At 36.4% G+C, this 16,472-nt stretch overlaps 1 protein-coding gene and 1 long non-coding RNA gene across 3 annotated transcripts; one reads left to right on the top strand and one right to left on the bottom strand.

The window, feature by feature from the left end:
* Positions 1-2,485: 2,485 nt before the first annotated feature.
* On the top strand, positions 2,486-3,454 carry LOC148714894 (uncharacterized). Its single transcript, XR_015975796.2, has 2 exons — positions 2,486-3,185; positions 3,269-3,454. It is a non-coding gene; the product is annotated as an uncharacterized LOC148714894 (long non-coding RNA).
* A 689-nt stretch (positions 3,455-4,143) lies between these two features.
* Positions 4,144-13,952, bottom strand: LOC103713994 (putative nucleolar protein 5-2). 2 transcript variants are annotated; one of them, XM_008801077.6, is made up of 10 exons: positions 13,855-13,952; positions 13,500-13,604; positions 13,350-13,391; positions 10,196-10,375; positions 9,948-10,112; positions 8,449-8,649; positions 8,073-8,369; positions 5,363-5,563; positions 5,137-5,271; positions 4,144-5,026 (listed from the first exon to the last, which is right to left on the bottom strand). In XM_008801077.6, the coding sequence occupies exons 2-10, from the start codon at positions 13,575-13,577 to the stop codon at positions 4,568-4,570; spliced, it is 1,758 nt and encodes a 585-aa protein (XP_008799299.3). In that variant the 5' UTR covers positions 13,578-13,604; positions 13,855-13,952; the 3' UTR covers positions 4,144-4,567. The 2 variants fall into 2 exon arrangements, with proteins under 2 accessions (XP_008799299.3, XP_008799300.3); XM_008801078.5 differs by having other exon boundaries at positions 13,800-13,943.
* Positions 13,953-16,472: the final 2,520 nt, after the last annotated feature.

The raw sequence follows: 16,472 nt of genomic DNA, 5'->3' as shown, positions 1-16,472 counted from the left end.
TTCTGCAATTCAATAGAGTGGCATCCATGTTGAAGCAAATTACCGAGCGTTCATGAAAAGTAATGTTCAACCTGATGCCTCCTCAAATGCAAGCAAAATGGACTTCATGGCTATGGTACTTTCTCTCCTCCCTGCACAGAATAAGAGGGAGTCATCAATGAAATGCAGATTCCTCAGATTATGAAGGCATGGGGAGCTACCAATACCTTCGATTAGTCAGATGGACCCTGCATGCCTGAGAAACCTGGAGACACATCATGTAGAAGCTATAGAAATACCTTAAGCATCATACAAAAGCAAAGTTCAAGTAGCATTGGGCCTTATCTACAACCCTTGTACCTATGATGAATGTGTTTTGTGAGTAAGATAAGGACAGTGGCACGAAATGATGTAAGAATTCTCCTCTCAACATGAATTTTATTTTAGTTAGCAATCATGTTTCTCATGACTCTTGAGCAAACTATTATTTGCCATTAAATGTTGTAAGGAACTGCAATCAACCTATGAAGCATCAAAAAATCTATTTATGTAGCATATTTTCCTTTTCTTGGGCTATAATAGCTATAATTATCCATTGCAGCATAATTAAGAATAATAGCAAATAGTAACCAGAATGTCTCCCGCAATATTATCATATTGATTGAGATATTTTTGTCGAATTACCAAAGTATGACAAGATAAACAATTTTGGATAGATAATATTACTTTCAAAGAATTAATTTAATTAAGCTAAAAAATGACTCCAAATTTATTATCTTTCTTATTGTTAATCTCAAAGAACATAATAATACAATTGCTCACTGAAGGAAAATATGGTATCATAAGTCTTGTTTATTGTTTGACATTTTAGGTGACATTGCTGGGTTTGTAACTATATCTAGAAAAACATATACAATATTATAGATACTTATTTCATTACATAAATTCCTTTTTTTTTTATAAAAAAAATGGAAACTAGCCTATTTTTTAACTATGGGCATATATAGTTTCATAAAAATCATAGAAAACAAAAATCAAAGAAAACAAAAGGATCAACGAGGCCCATCATGTCACATCCTACTCCACCTCTCGGATATTTCCACACACTAGAATAACAAGACTTGGCAAAGGTAGAAAATAGAAATTACATCAAAACAATCAAGAATCTGGCATTTAATTAGCTAATAGGGCTTCCAATCATTTAACCAACACTGTATCAAAAATGATGTCCAATCACTAACCAAAGGGCTAGATCAAGTTGCTTGCAGAGCACAGGAATACTCAAGTTGGCCCTTGATGCAATGTCCAATTTTGCCCTAACAGCATAAACAACTACTTCAAGAGTTTTGCATCTTGACCATCACCACCACATGCATACCTCTTCGACTCCGCACAAGCCCAACAAGTTGGAATTCTTTGACTCATCCACTAGGTTGGCATGTGGTCATACATTAAATGTTTCATTACCTAGGAGACAAACTTGCTATCTCAAACTTATTAGACAAACTTAGACCTTACTTGGGATCTACATGCTTTGCGCAACACTTTTGATTTCATCCTAATCCCGACCGCCTCTGCCCAAGCTACATTCATTCGCTATTAGAAAGTGAGTTTCGCTTGAACAACGAAGACGCATATAGAAAGACTGTGATCTAATCTTTGCGGCTCCTGTTCTACTACCTTCATCCTCAGGTGAAGCCAAAAAGGCAAAGAGCTGTTCACGGTTCCTCCGTGAAAACTCAAAGAAAATATATTCGCAGAAGCTTCAGAGGCCATACAGCGAAAGATTTCTTTAAATAGCTCATCACGAGTAGTCCTTCTTTGGTTCTAGATTTGTTGGTTTTCCTTTCCAGATTCCCTTTCTGGGCCAGCTCATTGGTAAGTTGTATTAACTGTATGTTTAGGTTTGTTTCACATGGACTTGGATTATTATTTCCCAAGAGGGGGTTGGTTCAGCTGTAGAATCTTGGAGGGGGAGTTATCTATTCGGTTGGCAAGAGATTTCAGCCACTTGAAAGAAAATTTTCACCAATTGGACACCTCCTAGTCGAAGACAAATAATGTTGACTTGAAGGGGCAGACATACTAGTCTTCTGAAGAGTTCCTTGTTCCTCTCATGTTATTTTTTTCCAATGTGTAGTTACTGAGGGCAAAGGAAACTTTCAGAAATTAATTAATTTGTCGTCAATCTTCGGTTTGAGTGATCTATAGGTACACAATTAAACGGGCCTTTTCTACTGTTGAAAGGAAATTAAGCTAATTGCTGTATGGTTTGAATATGATTCCAACTTTTTTTTTTTTTTTGATGCTGAAAGCTACTAGCACCATTCTCCTCATGCATTATGCTGGGGCAATTATTATGAAATGAATTTTTTTTCTTGAAAAAATTATGTGCTTCACACTTTATAGTAGGTTGCACTATCTTCTTAATTTCTTTTTCAGAAAAGGAAGAACAAGCTCTTGCTGCATCGTATTTTCTATTTCCATCTTGAGAACCATGTTTATTAACATTCCTAAAGCTAGTTTTGAATCTACCGAAAGAAAATTTGATAGAAACATATGATGGGTTAAAAAAAAAAAGAAAAAAGAAGAAGAATTAGAAGAACAATGTGCTGGCTTCATGCTAATTTACCTTGTCTAACTTTCCTGCAGATGAGAAAAAGTCTGCTGCTAACTACATCCACAGAACCACAAGAGCTGATAATTCACTGCTATGGAAGGCAGATCTGAATCTCTGCAGTGGATTTAAAAAACCACATTTTATTTTTCAAAAATAAAAGTAGAAGCCATGATGAGGGAGATAATCTCATCATGGAACCAAATCATTGCTTCAATTATGACTGGACTGGGAGAGAAGGACCATGTGCCCGCATGACAGGCTCCTCCATTAACAAATTGACACCAGCTTGGTGGGTGAGTGAGAAGTGGGGACGAAGACATAGTGCGGTCTGCTTGGAATTCATAGCGTCGTGACTTCCAAGTTTGGTGAGCGGCAGGCCATCCTTGGATTAAACTTCTGAATCACGGGAATAAGAAACCAGAGGAGCTTCACAGCTTCCTCGTAGACTTGACTTGGAATGGTGGCAGATGCCGAATTTAGTGCATTTTTTTTCAGCATCCATTTAGACAGGCAATGAAAGCAAACCAGGCAGGAAAATCCAAAGCACAAGGAGAATAAATTAATGATTAAAACCTATGACTGCCAGGTAAGAGTCTTGAAACCACCACATGCTCTTCTATTCCAGCCTAGTAGTAGATAGTGATGCTTTAACTACTTCCATTTTTATAGAACTGATTGACCAGAAGTCATCATCGATATGATTCTTCTTCTACTTCTTCTTCTTCTTAATAAGCACCATCTATCTCTCTTCTTCTTCTGCTTCTTAATAAGCACCATCTCTCTCTCTCTCTCTCTCTCTCTCTCTCTCTCTCTCTCTCTGTGTGTGTGTGTCTCACACACACACAAATACACAAACATCATGGGAAGTCTTTGCTGCACGCAATCTAACGATGATGATGGAGGAGGATTTAATCCCATATGGCTGATCGCGGTTTTGGTCATTGCCTTGACGATCATGGCCGTCTGCTTCAAACCATGCAAACCACGACGGCGTTGTAGATACGTGGCGTGCCGTCCCCACTGTTACTGAATGCTGCTTTGGCTTCTCCGCTTGGCTTCCATGGTACTGTCCTTTGCCAAGGAAACTCTGTTTTGCTTTATCTGTAGATGACACTGCTTTGTTGTACCGGCTTAGTAAGATGGTTATGGATAAAAGCTTGAATTAGTGCAGTATTCTAATTATATTTTGCAGGATAAGATCACAAGCTGTGCAAATTAAGGGGCAGCTGAGAAATAAAGCATAGTCTAGCAGATCAGCCCCGACAACCAGAAGGCAGCGGATGAAAAATTTCCTCTTTTTTTCTTCATTGCTAGTTTTTGAAATTTAGCCTCTGTAATAAGCACTGCAAAAGTGAGTGGAAATGTTGCCAAGATATTGCGTGAATAGAGAAAAATTTGTCATGATAGCTTACAGAAGGCCTTCAGGACCTCATGTATTAGAAGAGCAGGTATTGTAAAATCCAGCAGGGATGATGAACAGTGTTTCTGCTCCATTCTTAGTTACAGGTCCCATTGAAGGGCAAATTTCCACAAAATTAGCAAAGTTTGAATTAAACTGTTTTTTATAGGATAGTCCATTGGAAAATGACTTTTATCATGTCTAACATAAACAGATACTTTAAAATCAATTCCTGCCCAGAGTATGAATGAACTAGACAGTAGATGATTGAACCAAACTTCCTACAGAAACAATCCGACAATATCTGATCTCTCTCGACTTTGATTTCACGAACATTTAATGGGTGTGCATAAGGAGTTGGCGTAACAATGCCTGGTGCATCTCTGGCAGATCATGCTGGTCAGAACTGAAATGAACATCGTAGACACTACTAATTCAAGCCGACAAAACTAACGAAAGAAGACAATTACTCTGAATCTTGTCACCATGAAACCTATATCAACGAGGCAAAAACTGCATCAGGCCTTAACCTTCAGTATCACGATGAACAGCATTCTCCCTCCAATGCATCACTCGCCCTTTCTCTCTTTTTTCTTCTTTTTCTTGCTTTGCATTTCAGCTTCTGGTTCCTCGTGTGCTTCAGTATGCTTCTTCTTCTTCTTCTTCTTCTTTTCTTTTGTGTCAGGGACCTGATCAGCTTCTGGTACATCAGTCTGACCCTGATTCTCCACTTCACTGCCTTGAGCTTCAGTTTTCTTTTTCTTCTTCTTCTTAGCTGGCTCTTCTGCTGCTGCTCCAGGAACCTGGTCATTATTTTCCAACTTGGTGCTCTCTACCTCAACTTTCCTTTTCTTCTTTTTTTTCTGCTTTTTCTCTTCATCATCCCCTTCTCCTTCTCGGACAGGAGCCTCCCCAGCAGATGTTGGTTCCACATCTTCATGCTTCCTCTTCTTTGAAGGTGCTCTTTCCTGCTCACCAGATGGTTCAATGGTTCCTCCAAGTACTAAATCAGATGATGGATTGTACGTCTGCAAACCCAGAAAACAAGAATTAGAACAAGCTGGTGCCAGAAGTTTTGATGCATCAATGATGGAAAACCTATTTAAAGAACAGATTCGTCTGACTAAATGATGCATACCTTGGCAGCAGTAATCAATGCTCCTGCACCTTTCTTCCGGTCTTTGTCATAAACTTCAATCTTGGGCTTGCCTTTTGACGACCCAGCAGAACGACCCAGTTCTCTGCCCTCAAGAACCCTCAAGCGAGCTTCAAGCTATTCAAATGTATATGGATGCAAGTGTTTTCAGGGATTTCATGGTTACACGTGAAAAAATAGTAGCAATAGTATCAGAGATATTTATTACCTTGGCACGATTCTCTAATCCCATAGTGTTGTCTTGACTATCACCAAGGGCATCATATCTCACGGCCAGTGCTGTCTTTGCAGCGAGGGAACGAGAAATCTTTCCCTTGAATCTTGGAGCTGCTTGACCAATTAAGGATGCATGGAAGATAAGACCATATTTTGGTGTAGCATGCTTTGTCTTCAGAGCTCTAAAAAGTGCCTGAGTTTGAAATCATGCAGACATATTCATATCGATAAAGTGGACATATATGATAGTCTATTGTGATGATGCATGTGCAAAACATAGTAAAATTGACCTATTATTAAAAATAGACATTGGAAGCCACAGTCCTGTAAACACCGAATTTCTTTTGCTTTTTTGCCGACATATAATTGGAGAAAGGATATCATGTTACTCCAGATACAGAGAAACAGTAATGCAGCACCAGGCAGCAGAATTCTTGTTCCTACACCCACCAAAATATTCAGCAAGAAAGCCCAACTTGAACCAATGTCTTAATCCTTACCTGCCCGCGTTCTTTTGTTTTTTACGTTGTACTGAAATATTCATTACAAGTCGTGGCTCCTAAAGAGTATGCATTCTTCTTTTCCCAGCTCTTATTGCAATACATAATCTGAACACTTGACAAAAGAGAGTACTAGTTGTCTCGACACAACTAAACCAGGTTAATATCTCTGTCAACATCTAAATTCAATATGAACGGTTTCCTCACAAGTTAACTTGGTCCATATGCTGTACTACTTTCACTAATAATGTGTTTTCTGCTTGTCAATATCTAAAAGAAGCATTAAGCGCCTCAAAAGAAACAAATTAAAAGAAATCTAATTTCCTCATCTTTGTAATTCCAAATGTCCTTAGCCCTTTATGTGTACAACTTTCTTGAACACCCTTGCTGGAAATCACCTATATTTTCCCATATTTCCATTTACCACAAAAAGTTTCTCTGTATACCTCCAATTTCCACGCTCTATCTACTGGAATCCAAAACAAGGAGAAACAATAAGCTGGGATACCATTTTAGAACCTGAACTTCCTGCCTAACACAAGATACCAATCAAACATTCATGACAGAAATTATATTGAAGTTGATCTCAAGGTTCTATTCCAAGCTTTTTGTTGCTAGCATGTTTATGACAAATGTACAAAACATCGGTGTCACCTATACTGTGAAAGCGAGAAACATGATTAAGTCTTGTACCAAGTAAACAGAAAAATCAGGACAATTTGGTTAAAATTCATCTGTTCTTATTTGATCAGAAGTAACCCTGAACACCAAATAACACTATAAACAAACTTCTACCGATATTTAAGGATGTAAGAATCCAAATAATAGAATAATTTTTTGCACCCAAAAACCGCTATTGGGCAGAGAAATAAATTTATCATGGTATCCCCATTCCAATTTGGATGCTTTTGATGCTTTCTTTGAACCGTGCAATGGTCTTGATCTTGCATTAAGATTCAAATCATGTCCTCTTACAAGCCAATCTTATAGCTGCTGCATTTGTAGGACAGACTACTGTCCACTTTAATGACCTATTCTTGGACTCATGCTGCTGTTCAACTTCATGCCTTAATTCACTGGGTCAATAAGTAACAAATTCTTCCTCGGAGATCCATAAAAAGAGACATCAACATATAGATTTTTCATGTCATGCAATCTCATAAGGGAAAAAGTGCACAAGCGTCAACATCTAAGTGGGTGTTCAATGATCCAGACATCTAAAACATCTAAAAAATCTTATAAACATTCCCCTAGATTTTTGATGTCCTTTTTTAATGATCCATTAGATACTTCACATTCTCCTCTACTCTGCAAGCGTCAACAAAGAATATCTTTGAGTTTCTCTGATTAACAGTAGCAAATAACCAATTCATGGAGACTGAAAAATAAATATCTGCAACATATACTTGAAATCTAGTTTCCAAATGATCGAGGAAGTAATGCACATAAAACTCCTTTGGAAAAGCTTAACAAGTTTGAATAAAAAACGCAAGTTGCTATTCCATCTTCATACGTCCTTGCCCAAAGCTTTTCTACTCAAGGTTTCGACCCTATTGCCATATTAGGGTTATCATAAAAAATACAAAAAGAGTAGAGGGTGAGACTTGGCACAATGGTAAGGTGCTCCATTATGATCTAGAGGTCAGAGGTTCGGAACACGAAAACAACTTCTCCACACATAGGGTAAGGCTGCGCATATCTGACCTCCCTAGACAGGGTAAGGCTGCGTATATCTGACCTACAATAGCGGAAGTCTTGTGCACTGAGCCATCCTTTTCTAGAGATAGTTCAAACATAAAAGTTTTCATAGGAAAATTCTAAATTACCAACCAAATAGCGAGTGTTTGTATTTGGTATCCAAATCCTTCTTTATAATCACTCTAAAGGTCCTTATTTTCCATGCTCATCAAGATATTTATCATAAATGTAGAATATTGGTTAATCTTGCAACAAAATTTTGTGTAACATCTTTGAACTTGAAAGATAAAATTTATTGTCAGTAAAAATGGAAAAGTACAAGTCCACGATTTTGTATCGAATAAATATAAGACTTTCAGATAACCTAAAGCATCAAATGAGGCAAATCCTACTATTTGTATATATGCAATAAAAGAAACTAGATAAATTTTATCTAAAAGATTCCCTTGACACAAATTTTAAAAGAAGATTCATCTCACATAAGAAATCAAAAGTAAAACACACCTTCTCTGCACCAAGAATCTGAACTGTGCTTCCAGGTTGCTTTGCCAAATTCAACAAACTGCCACCATGAGCTATAAGACGAGCTCCAACTAATTCCCCAACAAGGGCTGTCAAGTTTGGTGCAATGGTATTCATTCTGCTTCTCAGGTAGTCATACAATTGAGCTCTATACTCTGAAAGAGAAAGTACTTGGTCACATAGGTCTTTGATATTCGCTAAGTCTAGGTCACTGACTTCAGTTCCCATGGATATTTCTGCAGATGCCTTCAGCTCTGTCTCAACCTCCTCTGACAATATCTGTTGAAATGAGGAATATTATATCAGTGGCAGTTAAAAAAATCATTTGCTGATGATGTAGGAGGCCAAGATGAAATACCTCAGAGAAATCAAGGTTTACTGCATTAGCACGACAGCCCATCAGCTTCACAGCCTTTGCATACTGAATATTGTCCTGTATAATTTTAGCAAGCTCAGGAAAATGCCAGCCATACCATTCACGAACTCTCATGGCATAAGTATTGAGCTCTTTGTCAAGATCGTCCAACAAGCCAATTGCTTGAATAATCATTGTATCAACCTGGAGAGAGAACCAACATACCAGTTACATCCTTATAACAGAGTCCTAAATTCATTTAAATAAAAATAAAAGATACATATATAATATGCAAACAAAGCATCCTCCAGGATCCAGCATTTGCCTTTTCATAGAATAATGGTTCAGCAGTCACCCATTTTAAAAAAAAGAATACAATTGATCTAAATAAATCGTGCCAGACATGTATAGCAGTAATAAGGAGCAGAGATGAGGATAATAGGATAAGTTCAACAACTTTAGTAAATCAGCCAAAATGAAAAAACATCAGGATGTCAGTGCTTGCTACGAAGATTTTCATGCTTCCATCCAGAATTGATGAGACCTAGGAAGGTTCAAAAGCTTACGATGTTAACAAAAACCAAAGTTTGGAGTAAAAGAACATAAAGGCCACCATGCCAAACAAAAGAAAATTCGGTCAAATTATCACCAGCCTATTCCATTGAAATATTTATTTTCATGCTTTTTTTTAGATTTTAGAAAAGATTGCCCCTTACCAAGAGTGAGAGAGAGAGAGAGAGAGAGAGAGAATTGCCCCTAACTTAACTCATTTTGAACAATACAGCAAAACCCAGAATGAAATATGAGAAGCTTAAGTCATTGGTTTTCTATTAAAAGTACAGCTTTGTCTGGCTGAAACTCTCTTAAAAGTATATTTTTTCTCAAATGCAGGGATCAAGCATGATAATAGGAGTCTAATTCCACCACCATCATCATCCAAGCCTTTTCCTGTCATAAAATGACTCAAAATCACATCATACTAAATGAACAACTCAAAACAACTTACAATTTTTCTTTTACAAATTTGAATGTTATCTTTGCCTTCAAGCATGAATTATGCCATTATAATGTCTGGTCCCAAAAGCAGACTCTTTTTGCAGTCACATCTTTTTCTTACAGGTACTTCTTTCCTGATGCACAAAATCCTCGACCTCTAACTTAACCAGTCATTTTTTATCTTTACATATAAATCAGTTAAAAAACTTTTATTACCTGAAAACACAAGCTAAGTTCAAACAGAAGTTCTATTAATATGCTAGGAAATGAATTCAGTTGTGGTTATAACTTGTGAAACTAGGCCAATCATTGATTGTTGGCTACCACCTTAGGCAACTAGATCTGGTTGGTTTAAATATTTGGATCCAAGTCGAACATTCCCATTGTGGGATAAATCAATAAGCTTATACTCTTAAGTTAAATGCTGAAGTATATACTACAGACACATTTATTTGGACTCAGAGATATGGCAAAGAGACTGAAAGGCATAAAAAAAAGGAATTTACTTTATCAGGGCTGAACTTTAGCTTGTATCTAGATAGGCTGTGCGACAACCCTAAACTCATTGGAGCCAAATCCTGCACAGCCAACCCTGATATGAGTTCCGTCAGTTGGCTTCTCAATCCCCTCATCAGCTCCATGACAGCATTGCTGTGAAGGCAATCTATTTTCTGTAATTCAAAAAAAAAAAAAACAATTATACATTAAAAAAAAGATCAAGTATAAATACTGTGGTCGCTAAAATATAGCTAACCAGTTTTTCTTTTATTGCATTTCCAAGTTTGGAATCGGCCACAGCTAACGTTTCGCCATCACAGTGAGCACGCAGAAACTTGCGGAGACCCTTGCTTGGCTTGCCATCAATCAACAAGGTTGCTGCTGATAGAGCTTCTGCAGTGTTCTCAAATTTACTGAATGCCTTCAATTTTACCACCTGTTGAAGATGCAATAACCAAAATCTTATTGAATACCAATGAGGAAAAAGAAAAGTCATACAAAATAAAGATAACTAAAGGTGTTTTTTCGGTCATACCAACTAAATAATTAATAAAAGGAACATCGGTTAAAAAGGGAATCTAGGTAGTTACTGCTGTTCCACGTGCGATTACTTGAAGTAACAGGTTATATATTAGACGCAGTATAGGGGATTCCCTTTAGTCCAAAAATGGTGGCAACTATGTGGCAAATTATTATATGAGATTCTCACTAGAACCCCACATGGAGCACTGATTTTAGACAAACAGGATCCATTAACTTATCTGTTCAACTTAGTTAGAAAACTAAATGCAGCATTATTAATTTTAAGTCAGTACCATAGTTAGCTCAAGACTGAATTCATTATATTATGATTCATAAATAAATCTAATACCACTAATATTTAAACTCATTTACAAATTAAAGATAATCTCACGACAATGTCAGAACCATTTTGGACCTTTAAGATAACATTAAATCATTTTCTTCAGTATCCACTTCAACAGTGAAATATAATTAAAAAGCATGGCATGATATCCAGGATTTGGATTAGTTCGCCAAGGAGAGTAGCTTGAAACATGGGAACAAATTAGGAGAAAATAAATTAAAGTTTCAAAAGTCAAAAAAAAGGAGGGTGCTCAATGAAAAGGAGAAGCATTGTTTTTTTTTGAAGAAAATTCATCATACATTTGCCAAAAAAATGGAGTATATGAATAGTGGCAAATATTCAGAAATTTCATCAAAATCAGTAAAAACTCAGAAAAAACAAAAAAAAATGAAAACTTCATAAATAAGCTCCAGTTTTTAATATAGACTTTCTATACGTTCATTCATGTAACAGCACATAGCAAGATCCAAGCCAAGAGAAAGTATATCTATTATAAAGAGTATGTCTCTTAGCTTCCATCTTAGGCTTCTTGCACGGGGATGCTTCGCACTTCACAAGGCTGAATAGTGCAAGAATCTCCGTCCTATGATGAATTTTTTTATATCTTTTTAAGATAAACTATCCTTTTTTATCTTTTTATAGACTAGAAAGAGGAGGTTAGGAGGGGGAAAAAAGACCAAGAGGGGGTTCATATGTGCTTGTACAAAAATACGTACACATACATATATACACAGACATACACATACCTACATACATACACAAATGCATACATACATACATACACACAAACATACATACATGCACAGACACACACAGACATACATACACACAGAGACATAAGTACAAACATACAGACATACATACAGAAATTTCAAGCCTGATAACTAGCAGGAGAGCTATGGCAAATTATAGAAAGTTTAGATGCAAACATCTCTTTGTGTTTAAGCCAATAATTGCTGAACCGAGCCGAACCGGCCAGTTCAACCCGCACCGAGCCGACCTGATCTCCAACCGAGTCGGTTCTCCAATAGAAAATGATTTCGGCCCCCTAGGGCCGGAACCAGCAGAAACTGGCCAGAACTGGCCGAAAATTGACGGAACAAAACGGTTCCATCCGGTTCGAATGGTTCTATCCGATTCGAACCGGTACCGAACCGTACTGGTCGCCGATCGGTATGATTCTCGGTACCAGTTCGACGAACCTTGGTTTAAGCATAGTGATCCATGTTTAAAACATACATTCAAATTTTGCAAGTAATTTTCCTTTCTTGAAAAGGATGCTTGCTTATTATTGGCTTCATAAACATGGGAAACATCCAGAGGCATTCAGCAATGTCACTGCTCTACAAAGAGGTATATTGGGCCGCTCATACATCCAAGTCAGCCAGCATATGCAAGTCAAGCACTACAACATATATACAGCATAAATAACTTCACCACCCCATCTCCTCTTGTCCTCCTCAAGCTCATCTCCTCTCCTTAGTTTCCATACACTCTGCCCGCCTTCCCTTCTCCTTTAACCCCGCCCTCCCTAGCCGCTTTTTAAAGAAACTTGGTGACATAGTTCCCCTCAAACTTTTAACTAATTCAATGTTCTCCTCTCCTTAGTTTCCTTCCACTCTGCCCTCCTTCTCCTTCCCTTCTCCTTCAAACCCACCCTCCCTGGCCACTTTTTAAAGAACCTTGGTGACATAGTTCCCCTCAAACTTTTAACTAATTCAATGTTCTCTTTCAATTGGGCATAAAATTATAACTAACAAACTTCAGGTGTACCAAATATCATACTATGATTCTTCAACAAAATCTCCCACAATTCTGCATTTCAGTCACTAGTATGGCTACATATTTCACACATGTTTCTGTTGGGCATATTTTTTTTTATTGTCAAGACATGCTTTTATAAAGCATGAAAACTAAATTTTAAAAAAGTTACTGCAAGGAAACGTTGGACAAGAGTGATTCGTATAGGAAACAAAGGTGCTACAGAAAATTAAGAAAGTATAGCAACACTTCGAACACCCCATCAAATATGGACATGTCATTTCAGATGACAACAGCAATATCTTTCACGAAAGACATGGAAGCATCTATTAACTCTTTTATGTTTTTGAGAGAGACTAAGAGCACTCAATTGGCTTCACAAGAAATGCATGACAAAGGAATTTTAGCTATATATTGTACAAAGAAAAGATGCCCATCATTCATCAAGTAAAAGATAAAGAGATTAATCAAAAAAGAAATTTCTACAAAAACACTAAAACCAAATAATCGTTAAAAGGTTAATATTACAAAAAGAAAGCTTCTTCCACAGCATGCAGTTTGTAATTCCATGAAATTTCATTCGACATCTACATCCTATTGAAATCCGTGCACAGTACAAAATACAAATCATAGAGATGCCAGATCTATAATACTCCAATTAAATTTCAGCGTCATCCAAATTCTAAATTTTGGTACTTTCCCAGTGTTGGGGTTTTCTCAGAAAGAAAATAGCCCAAATAATTAAACAGGCAGCAAGAGTAATTGCATGAACAGAATAAGTGACCTGTCTAGCTGATTCAGATGTCGCAAACTCCTTCCACAAGTCCTGGAGGTAAAAAGAAGCAGAAACACAACATGAAAAATCTGAACTCCAACAATGATCCATTAGAAAAACAACATTATTAAACAATGGAAGGAGAAATAGGCTCAGTACTTCAACTTTGGAGAGCTTCCCCTCATCCAGAACTTTGAACAGGGCGAAGCCCGCAGGAGTCTCGAAAAGCACCAGCATTTCTTACTCCGCTCAATCCCCTGGCACCTAAAAATCAGACAAACCAAAAAAAAGTGCACAATAAGGTAAAATAAATCGATTCCATCCAAAACATAAACTTAATACGAAATTATCACCGCCCTCTTCAATCAACAGAAACCGACGAGGAAAAAGGGGGCGAACAAAAAAGGATTTTGTGAACTAAGCGGAAAAATAGCACAAATCCGAAATTTGGAGCAGAACCAGTAGATCAAGGTCTGATCTTTAGGGCTATCGAGACGAGAGAGAAAGCTCCTACCACTCGTCGGGAAAAATCTTTGGAGGTCGGGTGGGAGCGGCGGAGAGAGGAGGCGGCGTCGGATGTGTCGGGTTTAAGGGTTTTAGAGGGTGGGGGAGGGGGGCTTTTATAGAACGAGGCGGCCGGCAGGATATATACAGGTGTGAGTCGCCACAGGGATTGAGAGATACTGTGTGGAGGAGAGAATCACACCGTTAGTTTAAAGAGAAATAAGTTGACCCTATATATATATATATATATATATATATATATATATATATATATATATATATATATATATATATATATATATATATATATATATATATATATATATATATAAGACAGATAAATCCTTAAATTAGACATCCTTCAGTTAATTTAAATCATCCGATTTACCCCTCCATTGGATTCATGATGCAGAATTCCGGCTCATGCCATGGAGTTATATTACAATGATTGTTCTTGAAAGCTAATACAATAGAGAGGAGGTTTAGACACTAGTTGCCACCCCTCATAAATTAAAATAATATAGCTATCTCAAGTTATGATTGCATTTCATATTCTATTACATATATATCAACAACTAAAGCAAATAAATATTTGGTTGTATTTGGATAGAGGCATCTAACTATGTTATTTAGTTTGCACTTAGGGCGTATTTGGTTGGGAAGAATCTGACTCTGCAATAAAAATAGAAATAAGTGATTTCCGTTCCAGCTGTTTGGTTAGGAAGGTCCCAATTTTAATTCCGGTTCTAGAGAGAATTAGAATAGCCCAATCTTCTAAAATCTAATCACTATCTATTCCTAATATTCAAATTTCATTCTAATTCTGATTTCTATTTTGGTTATAAATGAAACACTCGAGAATATCTGATTTCCATTTTAATTTTTATTTCGATTCTAATTCCGGGAACCAGATGCCCAGGAGAAAGGCAATACAAATGAGAAATGAGAAGAAAAACGGAGAAAGACCAATTATTGAAGTAAAAGATAATATTATATAGTACATAGTAAATTAGTATTTTGCATAATTTAGGTACAGCATATTAGCATAATATAATGAAAAGTATGCTAAGATGATAAAGTCTACAATATATTGAACAATGGTAGATAATTTTATGATAATTTAGTACCTTGCTATATTGTAATTATAGTATATTATATACATTATAATAATATGATATTCTATTATCACATTATAGAATATCACATTTATAGTTTCAGGAGGGAATAAACTAAAACTTAGTTACTTATAGTTACCACACCTTTTTCAGCAACAAACAAGCAAATATAGTAACAGCATTTACAATTTTAATTGTAATACTTTAGGAAAAAAAAATCGATTGCTATATCTACAATTATTGTAGACAAACTAGATAGATACACTTACAAGTAAACTTATCGCAATGTTACTTGTAATTTCGAATAATATGTTGCATACAAGTGAAGTTATGGGCAGCCAGTTTTCAGAGTGAAATAAAAAGAGTTAATTTTTTCTTATAAATTTCTCAATTCATAGGTTTTAAGTTTCTGTTTACGTAGTCAAACAAATTCTATGATGGTGCTAGTGTGCTAATACCACAAAGTAGTTCAAGCTTGTTTTAACTCAAGAAAACTGTCGAAAAATTTGTACAAAAGTTTGGATTTATTTCTTTAATGAGTAGCAACCGAATACATGTCCAAGAAATATTTAGGTATAGATTTTATTTATATTATATACAAAAATTTAAAAGAAAAATATTATATTTGTCATATTTTTTAAATTATAATGCTCAATAAAGAGATATTATACTCATTCTAGGTTCAAAAGAGAGTGAAAAATCAGGCACCAAAAACTTTCCTCTCTAAAAAATAGGAATTTGAACCAGTTAGTTTCTTTTTCCTTTTACCTAAGTTCAAGATTTTGTTTTTCTTTTTCCACCCTAAATTAATGAAATTCAAATATCTGAAATAGTTTACTAAGGATTACAATTTTATAAGAAATTAATTATATATTATAGACAAGTGAAAAGGTATGTCCAACAAGAAAATGACAGATAAAATCATGATAGAATATTCTCCAAATTTAAAAGTACTGCATCTTAAAATAGGAAAGATAGTACATAGTATGTCTTAAGCTTTGCAAGGCCTTCATCAATTTAATTGATTTTACATAATTTTCAGTAACAACTATCTTAATTTAATAGTTTTCTTTCATGATTATTTATTTACTTTGTTATATGGATGTAAGGATCCATGGGAACCTCAGTCTAAACCCTCATGGCTGTGCATTAGGGTGGTTTATGCGTCTTAGATGCTTAAAGAAAGCCAAAGATCCAACGAAAAACTTAACATCCATTTTTTTAGGTGAAGCCCTAAATTACTATAAAATGGCTTCTAAACCAACCCTTGAACACTATATATGTGGATCCCTGCGAAGTGCGGGACTTGCAGTGCAGAAGAGTCAGTGGACTATGTGCTATTCCAGTGCACATGGGCGAGATCGACATGGCAGTGGATAGGGATCCCGAAGGAGGCTTGGCGTGAGAGGCCATTTTTTCTACAAATGATACGACAGTGGTTGGCCAGTTCTTGGACATGTCAACAGGCCATCAGAGCGACTTGCACGGCCCGTCAGGTCTGGCTGGCAAGAAA

Source organism: Phoenix dactylifera, chromosome 2 (assembly GCF_051530095.1).
Source record: "Phoenix dactylifera cultivar Ajwa chromosome 2, Ajwa_hap1_PhDact_Kaust_v1.1, whole genome shotgun sequence".
Classification (NCBI taxonomy): domain Eukaryota; kingdom Viridiplantae; phylum Streptophyta; class Magnoliopsida; order Arecales; family Arecaceae; genus Phoenix; species Phoenix dactylifera.
This window is presented reverse-complemented; position numbering and strand designations above follow the sequence as displayed.